We start from the raw sequence: 16,541 nt of genomic DNA, 5'->3' as shown, positions 1-16,541 counted from the left end.
TAATCTACTGTAGACTAGTTTGTTTTTTTCAAAGATTTTAGATTTTTGTTGATCATAACAGATATTTGTGTAATGTTTAAAGGACAGAAAAGAGCAAGTAACAGCAGATGGAGGAAGAAGGAGTGCAAAACAGAGCAGAAACACAGAATATCAGATCAATGTTTGACTCTGTTCTAATTATTTTATCAGATATTTGACTAATCTGATTCAGAAGGTAATAATAGTCCTCTGGTGAGGTGCCTTTTTTAAATTGGCAAAATATAATGTTTTATAATACAATAAATATGGTTACCAAACACCATTATACTGTAACACACATTGGCAACATTGTTGAAAGTAGAATTTCCATCCTTGGATCAAAGCTGAAAAAAGTGGTTTTAGACCAGAGGTAGTTTCTGTCCTCACTCTGACTCCTTTAATATTCCAAACTCATGTCATGTAGGAATACAACAGAACCTCCACGTTGTCCTGATTATGGACTGCTCCAATTCTAATTTCACCATCAACTGTGAAAGCAACCCGGCTTTCTACCGCAAGTGTTCAGTCCAGTGGATGGAAGGATGGTCAGAGAGCAGCATGAAGAAGGTCAGTGCAGAGCAACAAATACATCCTGCATGCTCAAGATAAAATTTCAGGTCCTCTGTGGCTCCCCTTCTGAATTTTATAAAACTTAGAAAATGCACAACCAAATTTCCAAAGCCTGCTAAAGGTTAAACTGTTGCATAGACAATAACAGATGTTCAGATAAAAATCCTTCCTGAGAAGGAGCATCAAGTTTGGCAAACATCCCTCTCTAGAGGTCACTGTGATTCGAGTGGGTTTATACTGGAGACAAAAGCTACAAAAATACTTTTTGCGTGTGAAATAGTGGCCTTGTTTAGGGTAATCTGCAAAGATCACTGCACATATTTTAAGATGTTCAAGGCAAATTTGCCTTTGCCCCATTAAAATGAGCAGGTTGTGTGTTCTACAGGCAGTTTAGTTGCCATATTGTTGGATGTAATAATGGCAATAGTTATAAAAATAGCAATAATTATACCAGATTTTGTTAAAAGTGCACAATGGAAGACTATGTCAATGTTCTACTAACAAAAATAGAAAAATAAAACAATGAAAAAACCTCCAGTTAAAGTTTTTTAACTTCAGTTTTTTCATTTAAAGTTAAAACATGAGAAAGTTGTCTTTATCTGCTTTAGTTGACTTTGAATACCGTATATACCTTCACATCTTGTGTGTGTCAGTTGAGGCTAAGATTTACTTTAAATAAAGCAGTTACTGCTGACATTAATTGTATTTAATCAGCTTTCCTGACCCACAGATTCTGCTTGTTGGTCAGGGGTTTGCTTTTTTTGCTGTTTGTTTTTGTCCTCTTTTCCTCAAAAATCCACATACTTGCAGACTGTAAAGGATTGCCGCAAAGTGAGCGACTCAATGCATAAATATTTACCGTTTTAAACCTCTATAAAACTGTCATGTTTTTTTCTGTGTTTCCGACTTTAAAAAGTTTAATTTGTAGCTTCAAATAAAACACAGTAGCAGGTTTAATATTGCTTTCTATGAAAGTCATAACACTTATTGCTTTGGATCTTTTAAGATTCCTGAGCTATTGCTGGCAAAACCAGAACCTGACGAGGTGGAGAATAAAAACGAAAAGGCTACCAAGAGGAAAAGCACAGGTGGGAAAGGATGATCAAACACACATATATTACATTTTTTAACTGGTCTAGGTTTTGGTTCCATTTGGCTTGTTGTGTCATTTCCCTTTCCTAATTTCTTCATTGCTTTTTAAAATGTATTTAAGTGTGATTTATTTAACAAGTGTCATATGTATTATTTCCTGCATGGTCTTTTTAACCCTACATTGAAAATGTATTTTTTTTTTCAGGCTAAAATGCTTGTCTACTAGTGCAATAGAAAGAATGTCATGGCCAAATCTTGTTCTAGAAATCCTTTGTAATGTCTGTTTATCTTTTTGCTCCCCTTTATGAACCTGAACATCACCAGGGTCAGAATTGGAAGACCTGGGTCGCTTGTTTCTAATGGTCCACGAATCGTGTAAAGAAAACGGTGCAACACCGAGCCAGTACATGTCCTTCCTGCATGTGTACAGAACGTTACACGGCCAAAAGCAAAACCAGCTTACAAGAAGACGGCAACATCTTCAGGTAAAAGTCCACCATTTTTTAATGCCTGGTTCACTAGCTCCAAGTGGTTTCCCATCTCGATTTTGGTTTAGTTATTTTCTTCTGTTGAAACTGTTTTCTAACTTTCTGTGCAAAAATACTGCATTTTTAAAAGTATCCAAACACCTTGGACTTTTTAATATTTTGCCCATCCAACGAAGTAGTTCAAAACATTTCATGGATGTTTTTTTCTGAAATGTACCAAAACAAACAATTAAGTCCATGTGTAGAGTTAAAATAAAAGTTGTGTAGTTTATGTTTTTTATCATTTAAAGATTTTTATGTATATTCCTCTGTGCCAAGGGGCTCAAGCTCAGTCCTGCATGATGAAAAACATTTCTGAAGAGTAATTAGCAAATAGTGCCACGGATTCTCATCTGGATTTAGATCTGGACTGGAAGGCATTTCATCGTAGCTCTCACTCCATCTTTAAGGTCAATGTCGTGATGAATTAAAAACAAACAAGCTACTGATAAATGGTTTTCTCACAGCAGGATACTGCCAACACCATGTTGTATATTGGTGATGATGGACATATGTGGGGAAATGTAATTTTTTTCCCCACCCGATCTGTCTATCTGTGTGACTTTTCCAGGGTGAACATCAGACCTCATCCGACAAACATATCTGCTTTGTGTTTTTTTTATGTTTTTTCTACATAACAGAATATGAGAAAAAGTTTACTTTGTTTAAATACTTGACCTAGTGACGGTAAGTAAACAAGCGCATATTTTTATGTGCGACAAATGGGGTATTTGTTTTTATAAAAAAAAGGAAATATTTGTTAATTGCAATCTCTGGTGAGATTTGATTTTTTAAAACATTGTGGATGTTTACCATGGCTCAGATAGAAAAAAGTTACGTTGACCAGACAGACATTACCTTACCTATCAGAAAATTACAACAAGTTCATGAAATGTTTTCTAATTGTGTTTCACCATTTGACTTTATGTAATTTATACACAATTAAATGTCGCTTTTTGATTAAATTAAAATGTATTTTTTAGGAGATTCCCATTTGTCCTAAGCTTCGCATAACTCCTGTGGATTTCTCATGTCCCACATCTTGCTGTGTGCAGGCAGGTGTGTCCAAGCTGAACGAGGCCAAAGCATTGGTTGATGACTTAAAGAGGCGGGCGGCTGAACAGAGTGCCCTGCTGAAAACCAAACAACAGGAGGCAGATGCTGCCCTGCAGGAAATCACCTCCTCCATGCAGGTGTGTGTTTGTTTCTGTGTTTCCCATGTGTACATGCATGTTAGTGGAAATCATTGCAAAGCAGGGTGGTCCTTTAATCTTCCCCAAACAACCCTCTTCTCATGATGCACCAAACTTTTCCTGTATCTCCCCTGGCTGTGCTTTTCCCACAGTGAACACTTTTAGTGTATTTTATAAGCATATATGTGCTCTTGTTTGTTTTGCGGCTGCTTATGTCCTAAAGCTCGTTTCTATTTTATTTTTTTCTGGTTCTGTCTTGAGGACAGACAGCTGAATGGAGGGACTGATTAAAAAGATTTTGAAAGTTTTCTGTTTCCACACTGTGGGGAATCTGCCTCTCAGTTTGATGGGTAAGGAGGGAGAAAGGGAAACAAAGTAAAACAACAAATGTCTGTGGAAACAGTTTGCAGAGAGATAATTAACAGCTAGACTCATCCCCTTGGAGTTTAGCAGCTAGGCTGCCTGTGGAGAGTAAGATGGCAGGATAGGAGAGCTGAACAACACGAGGGAGGCTGGCAATAAGCTAAAACTGACATTGCTCTTGAATGGGAACATTCAGTTCAACATGCTGTAAAGAAGCAAAGATTAAGAGTCACTTTTGGAACAGTTAAAGGGATTATGAGTATTTTTGTAGCTAGTTTTACTCTGGATAAAGATGTTTGGGTTGTTATGATTTGATTTTAGAAATTCCTCTTTCCCCTTTTTATGATGCATTGCAATTTCTGTTATTCTGAAACTGCAAACATTTACAGTATGAGCCAAAATGTTAAACACACTCCACATAGACAGGAATTTCTTACTCTGTTTTATATATATGCTTATAGACATAGTATTATTTTAGCAGAGTTTCATCATTAAAACACATCATTTGTTGCCAATCTTCTGGCATACGTTTTTTTTTTAAAACTGCACCTGTGATGACTTAAATTCCTTAAATTAAATATTCCTTATTTCCTACTAAATTGGGTATTTAGCAAGTTGGTATTTTTATTCCCCCTTATAGCTGTGTTTGTTTTTAACTTAGATAAACTGTGTTTTTTTTAAACTAGAACACCAGTGACCAGAAGACGGAAATGGAAAAAATTAAAGAGAAAATGGCTCATGAGATGTCCAAGATTGAAGAGAGAAAAGCCAAAATAGACGACGAGTTAAAGGAAGTTCAAGTAAGTTCTTGAATTGACTGGCTTTTCCAGTTTCGATGCTTGTAATCCCATCTGCATTATTGCTCACTTAACCGTGCTGCCCTACAGCCTTTGGTAGATGAAGCAAAGCGAGCTGTTGGAAACATCAAGCCTGAAGCTCTGTCTGAGATCCGTTCTCTCCGGATGCCCCCTGATGTCATCAGAGACATCCTTGAGGGCGTATTAAGACTCATGGGGGTCTTTGATACCACCTGGGTCAGCATGAAAAGGTTAGGAAGAAAGCTGTTGATTTTCTGGGTTTCATTCAACCCCTTGCTGCCTTCACTGAGACAAACGCTGTCTGGTTGCTGTTCTTTTCTGCAGCTTTCTGGCAAAGCGTGGCGTGAGGGAGGATATTGCTACGTTTGATGCTCGAAACATCACTCCAGAGATCCGCCAGAGTGTGGAAGAGCTTCTCAACAGGAACAAGGCTTCGTTCGACCCTAAGGTCAGACAGCGTTTGTTGCAGCAGAATGAGAAATAGATGTGTTTTCTGGTGGATGTTTGTATTCTCTTGATGTTATTCTGCTTCTTGTGCTTTGAGGTGACACTGACTGCTGTGTCTGAGTTGTTTCTGACAGTGGCTGCTGTTTTTGCTCACAGAATGCAAAGCGTGCAAGCGCAGCAGCTGCTCCTCTGGCTGCCTGGGTCAAAGCAAATGTTCAGTACTCCTTTGTCCTGGAGAAAATCGACCCACTGGAAAGGGAACAGGCTGGACTTCTGGAGTAGGAGCCAAACACATACACTCATCAGAAAAACAAAACCGCACCGTTATGTGTCAGGGTTTTTCTTTATTTACATTGAGGGATTTTGATAGCATTCTATTCTTGTGTGAGATTGAGTAGCTCTTGCTTACAAACAGCATATTATGCATATATAGTACATACATTATACATATGACTTGTCATTCCTATAAAATATGAATATATGGCAAACATTTTTTAGTTTACATGTTTGTGTTTGTCTGTCTGTGCAGAAACCTTAAAAAAACAGAAGGGAGGAAAAATAAGCTAGAGGACCAGCTCAACAATGTTGGAGCCAAAGTCAACAAGTTGAAAGAGAAGTATGCCCTCTCTTACTTTTCCGTCCATTTTTAGCATTTCTTAGTTCTTTGATTATGTTTTGTTTTTCTTGAGAACATCTTCTGGTTGTCATGGTTGCGTGTGGATGTTCTGTAGTCTCAGTCTTACATAAGGCTGCCTAATTTTAGTCATGGAATCCCAGCATGAAAAGAAAGATATAAAAAAACAATCATCAAAGCACACTTTGGAGAAGGTAGAAGAAACTTTGTTTTATGAAATGCTTGCTTTTTTCAAAGCAGTTCAGATAAACTCAACACTGACTTACATGTAGCTACGGTTAGAGCTGTATACTTGAAGCAGCAAAAAACAGAACAAATGGGCCTTGATTTCTGCGCTGAAGAGGAATCTATGACTCAGATTAGCCAGATGAGAAGGACACCCATAATTCCTTATGCTGCCTATTCTCCACAACATAGAGGAAAACCCTCTCCTACTTGTGTCATTATGCAAATAATTAAAACCATTACATGAGCAGTAACCACAAAACAATCAGTATTCTTGTAAAAAATTATATATATATGCCTATACACCTGCTATTGTTAGCAGAGCTATTGCAATATTACTGAGAAAAAGCAATTTTATTTCACATTTTTTGTTGATCAATTTCTTTTTTTCCCAAAAGCTGTCTGAAACATAAACAGACCTAGTCACAAAATCCATCCACTGCTCTGAGAGCTGAACTGTGTTTTGCCTTAAAATGTTTCCTTTCTTCTTTTGCATTGTGTTAAATAGTCTCATCTTACACGATTATTATTTTTCCCAGGTTCATATAAGCTGATTGACTTCTATTGGAGTGTTTCCCTAAGAAATCTTCCTTAATCCCATAGATTTTTTTCACAATATGAATTAGAAAAAAATAAACAAGAATAAAGTAATAAAGTTTAACATTCATAAAGGGTTTGAAGTACCTAATTTACTTATTTATGTTTATTTATTTATTTTTTTTGCTGGGCTTTGCAAAGGTGTTCATACCTTTAGTAGTTTTAGATGGGCTCTCACATTACAACTACAAAAATGAATGTATTTATTGCAATCGTTTGAGAGAGCAGCAGAAATTAGCATATATGGGTGACGTATAAGGAAAGTTATACATATATAAATTGATTTTCTTCTTCAAGTCCCCTTTACATTGATACCTTTAAATAAAATCACATGCAACAGATTCCAAATGTGCTGGATTAGTAAGAAGAGTTAAAATTTAAATGCCAGCGTTTTCAGGTTTCTAGTTGTTAAAAAAACTTTAAACCATTATCTGTCTTGCATCTCATAATTGCCTTTTGCTTGTATTTAAAATAATATGCATATAAAAATACATTGAGGTAAGGGAAAGTAGTGAAATGTGGAAAATGTATTAATAGCCAGATATTTAACTGCCGTCAACTTTCAGTAATTATTAGATACCTGCCAATTGCATACCCTTTTTCTAAAGGGTCCAAACAAATGAAATCATAATTATAATTAATAACTTTTCAAACTGAAAAGTTATTAATTCAAACAAAGCTCCCTCCCCTCATCTTGTTCTCTCCTCAGGTTTCAGCGTTACACTGCTGAGGCTGCAAAGCTGGAGGCTGAGGTGACTAAAGCTCAGGACACGATCACTGCAGCCCAGCAGCTCATATCACAGCTGGACGGAGAACACACACGTTGGAATGCACAGGTAGTATGATGCATGAGTGTGCTGACTTGCGCACTGCTGTGGGAGGGTTTACAAATGTACTCCAAGAGGGGCTCATTTACATTGTAAGGAGCAACAGGAGCTGTCAGTGTGTGTGTGTGAGAGAGAGACGTAGAGGAATGGATCCCGCTGCCTTGGGTCCCCTCTGGCTGTTTTTACTCCTCTCTGCAGCATCTGTCTGTGCCTTAATTAAAACACTCAATCTCAGGCTGACGCACTCACTCACACACACACCCACTCTCCCACACTTTCATGGCCTCTCTCAAGGCAACAACTTTACTTTCTGCACACGTATTTCCATACAGTTTCACCTAAATGCACATTGACTTTTTTTTTTTTTTTTTTTTTTTTTTTTGCACACTCATCTCTTGCTGTGGTTTCCTTTATGTTAAATTCCTATTTAACTTTTTCCAAAGTAGTCGGACCCGTACACAATTAGCCTAATTTAATCCTCCCTTATCACCTGGCATACTGGGAAAGTACCTAAAAGGAATTCTGATCAAACTGGAAGCGTGGCTGTCATTTAACTTTCTTGCTTTCCTCATTCTCTTCTTTCATCCTTACCTTTCTTTGCAATTGTTCCTCTGATTCCTCCCAAATCCCAGCTGTATCCTTGATCATACTTTATTAACCTGCTCCTTCGTCTGCTCAACAATCTTCTTTGTCTTGTTCGTTTCTGTTTCAGATGTCTGAGATACAGAGTGAGTTGGACACACTTCCTCTCAGGGCTCTGCTTGCTGCAGCCTTCATCACCTACCTGTCTGCTGCTTCTGAAGACCGAAGGAGACACTGTCTGGATACCTGGATGGCTCAATCTGGATTACAGAGTAAAATGCATATGTTGTGCTTTTAAGGCATTGGAACCAGCAATTGCAAAATCCTGTGTTTACAATTCACGCAGACACACCTCCACCCACGCACGGCCCAGTGCTCTGTGTCAGTACATATGGTGGAAATACTTACTGTATATTCACTGTTCAGTAATTCAGATGGTTACAATTTCTGTTTGCTCTATAAATTTAAAGTATCTGATTTAATTTCTGGCTAAACTTACCAAGTTGTTCTATTTTTTAGATAGCTAATGTAATGTAATGTTTTATAAATTGTAAAACACTCTTTTGTTTTATAAATTAACCTCAGTGAATCAACCCCAGACTAATTATACTTACAGCTAAAACACTTTGTGTGAAATACCCCAACCTCAATGAGTGAAAATTAACTCTGACATTTACAACAAGGCTTTTTACAAGTTTAAGCTAATTATATTCATCCTGATTCCTGTAATGAGGATGTAAGACAGGTAGGAGTTAAGAAAAAGGTTCAGATGTGTTAGTAAATCTAAGAAACCAGCAGGAGGACATTTCCTATAAAGTCTTTATTTGTTCATTTTTAGGTTTTTTATGATTTTCTCTTATTCTTTCTGAAAAGATGCTGAACTCATAGATTAATATAGGAACTAAAATACACAAAAAATGTTAACTACAATGCAATGAGTGTTTAAACAGAACTAAAACATATAAACTCTAAACTTCCCACTTGTTGTCCTGTTTTTGTGTCAGAGTTCGACTTGCGTTTGTTCCTGTGCTCAGAGAGTGAACAGCTCATATGGAAGAGTCAAGGACTTCCATCAGATGACCTCTCCATGGAAAATGCTCTGGTTATCCTGCAGGTTAGACAAATACCCCACTGTTATTTTGTCTCCAGTTCTCTAAACTTTTGGTTTGATAATATAAGCAGCTATGATTACAAACAAGCTTTTATTCCTTTTTTTTGTAAATCTGCAGCAGTCTGTGAAGGGGTGTCATTAGGAAACAAGCAAATAGCGAAATGAAGCAAAACGAACCGTGTTTGTTTAATGTTAATAAAACTGTAGATTTCAGGAGGACCTTTTTTAGGGAAATGTTTAAAAAGGACTCATTTGATTTGTCCGAACTAAAATGTCAGTGAAGCTGTGTCACAATAAAGCTTCAATTGTGCAAATTAACCATAACTACAATGATGGTTGTGACAAGTTGCAGCAGGTGAAGGGAAACAGTAATGGACATGAGATTTCATTGTTGTGGCAGATTAATGTTGACGTCTCCTCTGAAGTTTTATATTTATTTTAAAAAGATGTGTTCATCACTGCCATTCACATGTCACCCATTTATTTGCATGTGTTGTTTCTACCATTGCTGTCTTCAGATTAATACACTCAAGCTACAGGTAAGAATGTGCTCCCATATTCACCTCCGTAGTCCCTGGCTTTTTTCTCTTTTGTTTTTAACATCCTTCTGTGTGTCGCCATTAGAAACTTGCCATACTTAGTCTTTATTAGATGAAATAATATTAATAATGTGAAAACCAAATGATTTTTTAGCAGAAATGTTCTCATTTAATATCAGAGGCCCTTCATTTATGGAATATATTTTGTTGGAACACCAGACTCTCTGGTTCTTCACAGCTTTTGAACTCCTCTGTTTAAGGCTTTTTTTGATACAAAGAAATGACAATGGTTGGTTTGGAAGATAATTGGTTTGTACAGCGTTTAATATGTATCATCTTGTTTTAATTTGTAATTTGTATTCTGGCTTAAGAAAAAAATGAAGCTTATTATGTCAAATTTCAATCACTTAAAAAAATGTCTGGGGTTTGGAATGGAAACTTGCAATAGTGTAGCACGGAAAATCTTGTAAATGATATAAAGTAACAGAGCAGATGACATAGAGAGCAGTAACTGTCCTTCACCTGATATGACTGTATGACAGTCAAGTAGCATAGTAGCACTGTAACAGCATTATGTGCACACATTTCTTATCCCTTTTCTCAGTTAGTTTACGTTCTTAGTTGTGTCTTGTCCTAAAATGTGTCATTTTGTTATTTCTCTCTACTCAGAGTGTTGCCTGTCCATTCCTGATCGACCCATCATCTCGAGCCACAGAATGGTTACGCACACATCTTAAAGAACAGAGACTAGAGGTTATTAACCAACAGGTAAAAGAAATATGTGAATATATTTATAATGTTTCATTTTTTCCCCCCTGGGTTTAATAACTCCAGTTGCAGCTACTCAACTAAGACATTCTATAGTGTTGGAGTTCTCAATTTATGCTATATTTAGCTTTGTCACTTGGTACATTGGGCAAAAATATTATTGCAATCAAAAATATACACAAAAGAATAGAATAGAGTCCATCCCAGAGTGGGAATTTTAAGGTGTGAAAGCATTCAGGTACACTCAAGACGAAAATGCATTGAAAAAGGTAAAACAGACACACTTTACAGCAGAAATAATACATCTTAAAATGGAAAACACTCCATTTATTTTAAAACTGTAATGTTGAGATTAAATGAAAATGAAGTTACTAACTTTGAACATCAGATGATGCTTTAATCATATATTAATTCATGGTACTACCTCTCTTTTGAACTGGATAGTTCCACATAGGTTCTTACACATTTTCATCTTTTCAGGTTTTTCGGTATTATTTCACACCAAACTGTCCAATTTTGAATTTGACAATTTGAAATATAACAAAGGTTTACCTTTCATGTTTCTACCCTTTCAGGACAACAATTTCATGACATCAGTGGAGCTGGCAGTAAGATTTGGAAAAACACTTATCATCCAAGAGATGGATGGTGTCGAACCGGTGCTCTATCCGCTGCTCAGGAAAGACCTCATAGCTCAAGGTATTCACATAGACACACACGCTGGAGTTTTTCTACTCTGTCTGGTTCACAAACTCTTTTAAATATCAGTAAAATGTTGCTTGTGGAGTTAAGAAGATAAATACCTGGAGAAAATCTCTACATTAGCAACATTTACTACTTGCTGTTCCTTAAGCTGAGTTGTGTTAGCAAGTTTGGGCCAGTATGAAGACCAAATTGAAAAGTAATATTGTGTGTCATGTAAGAAAATAAATATTACAGTTGCTTAGTTTGAACTATTTATCTCTTTACTTTTTACTATTACTATTTACTGTATCTATTTACTATTTACTTTTATGAATGTATATTACAAAAAAGATCAAATTGCTCAACTTTAAACAATAGAATAGTATTAGTTTTAATCTAAACTTGCTTATTGCAGGTTGATAGTAACTGAAATGTATATAAGTGTATAGAAACAAGTGAAGGAGGGGGGCTTGCCTCATACACCCAGACAAAAAAAACAAAACTGTGTCTCTATCACTCCAGACGGGTCTTATGAAAGTTGTTTTAAAGAGGAATGCTTCTTTGGACAACAGGTTGATCATAAGACAGGTGATCAGTTGTTTTTTTAGTGTCTCATTTGTTTTTCTTCTAGTAACTTTATTTCGGTTAGTTTACTTGTTTTTAGCGAGATGCGGGAAAATACGTAAGACATGTCAAGAGCATTGGGTGGATTTTAGGAAATTCTGGAAACATGACCAACACTGATTGGATTCGCCAGGTTTTATTTTGTTAAGATTCGAGGACAATTTCCTGAAAATCTGCTGCATCACCCACTATGTCTACCAAACCAAGTCGCTATGGACCCTCTGATTCTGATATTTGGAGGGTTTTTTTATTGCTCCAAACAAAGAAGCTATAGAACTGGAGTGCTTTTAAGCTTACATGAAACAGGCAGAAATCTTGGATTTTGTGTTGGAAGCGGTAAATTTCCTCCATTCTACCTGGTAGGAAAAACCTGTTGTGTGATATCACCACATTTTTAAATATGCACTTCAAGTATAAGGCATCTGTCCATTGAAATCCATTGAACTGTCCTGGAAGAATGCCCTTCTTACAGCTTCTGAAGACAGGAATTGCTGTGTTAACATGCTTTAGATTGTCATTAAGATTGCTGCTAGACAAGGCACATTTAATGTGAATGAAATTCCACCTTTTCTAACAACTGTTTAAAGGCATTTTCAAAGGGAATCAGCTGTTGGTGGCAGCAGAAACATAACCCACTAAGATTTCATTTAGAATTTCCATTGAGAGATTTGGTTGAAGGTATTTTAATAAATTGTGTTTATGTTCAGCTTAGATAATATAATCATTTATTAAACATTTATCTAACTGAAAAGTTTCCCAGGTACACTTATGGTTGCTGGGGAGTGATGTGACAGAAGCAGGCAAGTGTTTGAGACGTACAGCCAGACCAGTCAGTGATGTTTGGAAATTCAGCCAGAGAAGAACTTTAAGAGAGGAACCTGTTCATGGGTCTACTACCAACGAAACGCAAACTTAGCAGAACTAGATTTTTTTTTCATTTGCTGTTTAAAATCATTATCTGTGGAGAAATCCTGCATTTGTTAATTGATAAAATAAATAAAAATTGTTGTATAGACTACCGTCAGGCTTGAAGGCAGTCCATGTCTAGTAGACATCTAAAGTGATAATAAAACCTCGTGACAATCATAAATATTACAATTGCACTTAGTGTCAAATACATCAAAGGTGTACTCACGGGGAGTATTATGAAGAAATTAATAATAATGTTGAGAAGTGAACTATCACACAAGTTAACAAGGGACTGTCATCAGACAGGACAGGGCTGGATGATATGGCCAAAACTAATATCACAATATATACCGGTATCTTAATTTCAGTTTATATAATTCTTATATCAATATAAACAATAAAAAAGCCTCAGAAAAATTGTAAAGAAAGCACACAATCGATCCTGTATAAACTTGTGAACGTTATTTAACAAAGGCCAATAAACTTCCAATATAACATTTTACCCTGCCGTTTGGTTTTGTAATCTGCCACGGTCGGTGCAGCATTTTTGATTCACTGGTTGTGATTGGTTGTTTTCATCCATCTGAGTGCGGTATTTGCAGGAATTACTTTAATTGGATTAAAAAGGCCTGTGTTTGATTGGATTGTTTCTGTGGTCGATCAAACACAGAAAATGAGCAGAGCAGGAGCACAGACAGTAGAACAGAGCCATGCGGTGTGAGATTAAATGTTGCCCATACCCTAGGTTTCTCTGTACCCTCAGACTAGTAACTGTGACCACTAGGTTCAAAAATTCATTATAATAGATTAGCAAGACAATTGATAACGTTTCACCAGGTCTAAAAACCCAAACCATAGGTCCCTAGTTAATTTTTAAACATCTAAATGTAAAAAAAAAAAAAAACTTGTTGAGGTTGAAGGCAGATCTTTACAATGAGTGTTTATATTCATCCCATTAATTGTTAGTTATCTTTTATTATAGTTACTTTGATTTTAAATAAAAGCTTGCTCTTTGTGCGTTAATTTCCAGTATTTGTATTATTTGAATATCAAAGTTAGCACCTACCATAAGAAGCTGGTTTTCATCTTCCTATTGAAGTCTTTATGGATTAGAAATAGAGAAAGGATTATAATGCATTTTAATATTTAGAGAAAGATGGTGTCCACCAACTCAAGCTGTTATGTAAGATAATTTTTAACAAAATAGTGACATTTTTGCATTTACCTGGCATTTTAATACATCAAAACTATGTTGAAAAACTTATTACAGAAAAGCAAACTCACAAAGAAAAAAATATATTTTCTTTGTGACTGTTTTGAAAGCCTGTGATATAACTTGTGGGCAATTGCATACTGATCACATAAATATAACTCTGATTGGAAACCTTACCTGTGAAAATGAGCATGACTCATAAGGCTCTGAGTCATCCACAGATAGGAGGTTGTCAATTTAAAGCTAAATTAGAAAGAGTGGAGACAGAAGAACTATGCAAAAGGGCAAGTTATCCACTTAGAATTGATGCTTAACACGGTGGAAAAAAGAGTGAGAACATAGGTCTGAAAATACTGCACTGCAGCAACCAGAATAGATAATTTAAAGGACAACTTATGAGAATATAAAGTTGTTTTTTTTTAAATGGCCATTTTAGACAGAATTATATGTCTGACTAGAACACCATCTTGAGAAGTGTCTAGCATCTTTATGTTTACACACAATCCTACCTACAGGTCCAAGGTATGTGGTCCAGATTGGGGACAAAGTTATCGATTACAACGAGGACTTCCGTCTCTTCCTTGCAACACGGAACCCCAGTCCCTTCATCCCACCTGACGCCGCATCAGTGGTCACAGAGGTCAACTTCACCACCACCAGGGCAGGGCTGCGGGGACAGGTATCCAACCTGACACACACTCAAACACAAACACATCAGCTATGCGTTTAAACAGCTCAGCTGGGAAATAAAGATAAAGTACAGAATGCACTACATGCTCTTTTTTTCCAATAAGCAGTTTGAGTTTATGGGTTCATTAGCAGAATCCATGTTGTTTTTCACTGGAACATTAGAAATGCATTGCTTGTTTTTTTTTGTTTTACTAGTTTTAATCCATCTCAACATCCCTGTGTGTTTGTAATTTAGCTGCTAGCCTTGACCATCCAGCACGAGAAGCCTGAATTAGAGACTGAGAAAACAAGACTGCTGCAACAAGAGGAGGACAAAAAGATACAGCTGGCCCAGCTGGAAGAATCTCTGTTAGAGGTAGACATTCTGCAATATTTACAGGCCCTACATGTTTGACAATATCATCATCATTAGTCTGTGCACCAAAAGAGTTTTGCATACAGCTTCTTTTTTTTCCCAGAACAATTATTGTCCACAGTGCTGCAGATAGACTCTACATTCCACTGCTAGTGTAATAATGTAATGTAGATTAGCTTTATAGAGTGTTGTGCACAGACAAAGCTGGAGCAGGAGCAGGGAATACTGTTGCAATCACTATACCTGTCCAGTGTATCATGTGAAGCCCAAAGCACCCAGAGCTTGCTATTGATCCTACGTTTCTTGGTTGAAGCAAGAAGGCTTTTCTTTTACGCCACCCATCCTCCTTAACCAGTGGGTGCCTCAGGGGGGCTTTAATGGCTGTAGTTTCCCTTCTGTTCCATTCTTTGTGGTCTTGGAAAAATACTGATTTACCTCTCAAATAATTTTACAAGAGTTAGGGTACTAAAAAAAGTGATAAAGGACCATTACATGCTTGTATAGTATTACATGTCTGTTTTATAAAGTAAAGTCTTTTGGGTTGCAGTTTAAGTCATGCCTATGCAAGGCTATTCTGTAAATTATAGAGCAAACAGGGAATAGTAATGCAAACTATCAAACTTTATCATGTAATACACTTTGCATATTTAAAGTCATTCCAATTGCTCCAAGCAGATGGAAAGTTAAATGGACCGCTACCACACAAATGGGGAATAAGCCTCTGTGGACCTTAAGAAGAAAAAAGCATGGTTAATATAGCAAAAATATGGTAGGGTGATTTATTTATTTACTTTGCAGAATTACAACTTTTCAATTTTATCGCAAATTCATAGTGTAAAAACATATAACAACCATAAGAGCATGTCAAAATAGATTTTAATCAGTTTGTGCAGTTCAATAATTTTTTTTCAAACATAGGGAATATTTGATAGACTGGCATACTGCGTTTGGCATGTATGGTTTACAGATAATTATGGATGGGGGTGAGGACTGCATGCCCAGGGTTAGAGAGCAAAGCATTTGTGCCCTCAACAGTTCAAACCTCAAGGCTGTCACCTGGATGAAAACCCTTAACCCCTCTATGCTTCTGGGCTTTGGAAGCTGTGCACTGCTCCATAAGGGATGGGTTCAATTTCATTGTAAGGTACCATAGCACTGGGTGATTATTTCTGTCATTATCGTATGTTGGGCTGGTGTTTGCTGCTGGTGGGCCTCTACAGTGCATGGTTGTGGGGGGCCGGCAATTTTCTCAGTGCAGACTGATGTGTAATATTGTTTTTAACAGATGGGGTACTGTCTCTTGGTTAGTTTTTTCTTTTTCTTTGACCTTGAAATGGAGCCAATCTTCTGTCTACCCAATGGTATTTTCTGTCATCTACAGGTTCTAAGGGTCTACTTGTGTTATGCTATGTTATGTTTCAGTCATCTCCACAGTGAAATACATATTTAATCCTTAAAATAAACCTGGATAGCCAGCAAACAAATAATAATGGTAATTTTAAAAGTTAGACAAGGGCAGCATTACACAGGATAGTGCCAATTTCAAATCAATTTATGAAGTTAAATGTAAAAAAAAAAAGAAGAAAAAAAAAGCATTGTTTGATCGAGAGCAGAAACATAAGTGTGCAATTGAGATGCCATCAGGATCCCTTTGCCTTATCGTATCGTTAGGAAATTCTAATATTTCCTGACCTGCTTTTGTCATGTCGCCTGGCACACCATAGTGATGGACACTCTGACTCATGGCCATGTAAC

The 16,541-nt window shown here is 36.7% G+C and overlaps 1 protein-coding gene across 1 annotated transcript in view; it reads left to right on the top strand.

Annotated features, from left to right (window-relative positions):
• The window catches only part of LOC107091931 (cytoplasmic dynein 2 heavy chain 1-like), a gene marked incomplete at its 3' end in the record, with an annotated part of 73,990 nt that overhangs the window by 44,081 nt on the left and 13,368 nt on the right, over positions 1 to 16,541 (top strand). Inside the window, 16 exon segments of the mRNA XM_015386164.1 lie at positions 314 to 585; positions 1,595 to 1,676; positions 2,005 to 2,165; positions 3,263 to 3,400; positions 4,450 to 4,563; positions 4,651 to 4,811; positions 4,906 to 5,029; positions 5,185 to 5,306; positions 5,558 to 5,644; positions 7,194 to 7,320; positions 8,024 to 8,165; positions 8,898 to 9,007; positions 10,213 to 10,311; positions 10,887 to 11,010; positions 14,257 to 14,420; positions 14,667 to 14,786. Coding sequence (XP_015241650.1) covers positions 314 to 585; positions 1,595 to 1,676; positions 2,005 to 2,165; positions 3,263 to 3,400; positions 4,450 to 4,563; positions 4,651 to 4,811; positions 4,906 to 5,029; positions 5,185 to 5,306; positions 5,558 to 5,644; positions 7,194 to 7,320; positions 8,024 to 8,165; positions 8,898 to 9,007; positions 10,213 to 10,311; positions 10,887 to 11,010; positions 14,257 to 14,420; positions 14,667 to 14,786 — 2,147 coding nt within the window.

This window comes from Cyprinodon variegatus, unplaced genomic scaffold (assembly GCF_000732505.1).
Source record: "Cyprinodon variegatus isolate N-32 unplaced genomic scaffold, C_variegatus-1.0 Scaffold358, whole genome shotgun sequence".
In the NCBI taxonomy this organism is placed as follows: domain Eukaryota; kingdom Metazoa; phylum Chordata; class Actinopteri; order Cyprinodontiformes; family Cyprinodontidae; genus Cyprinodon; species Cyprinodon variegatus.
Note: the sequence above shows the minus strand (reverse complement) of the source record. Positions and strands in the feature narration are given on the sequence as shown.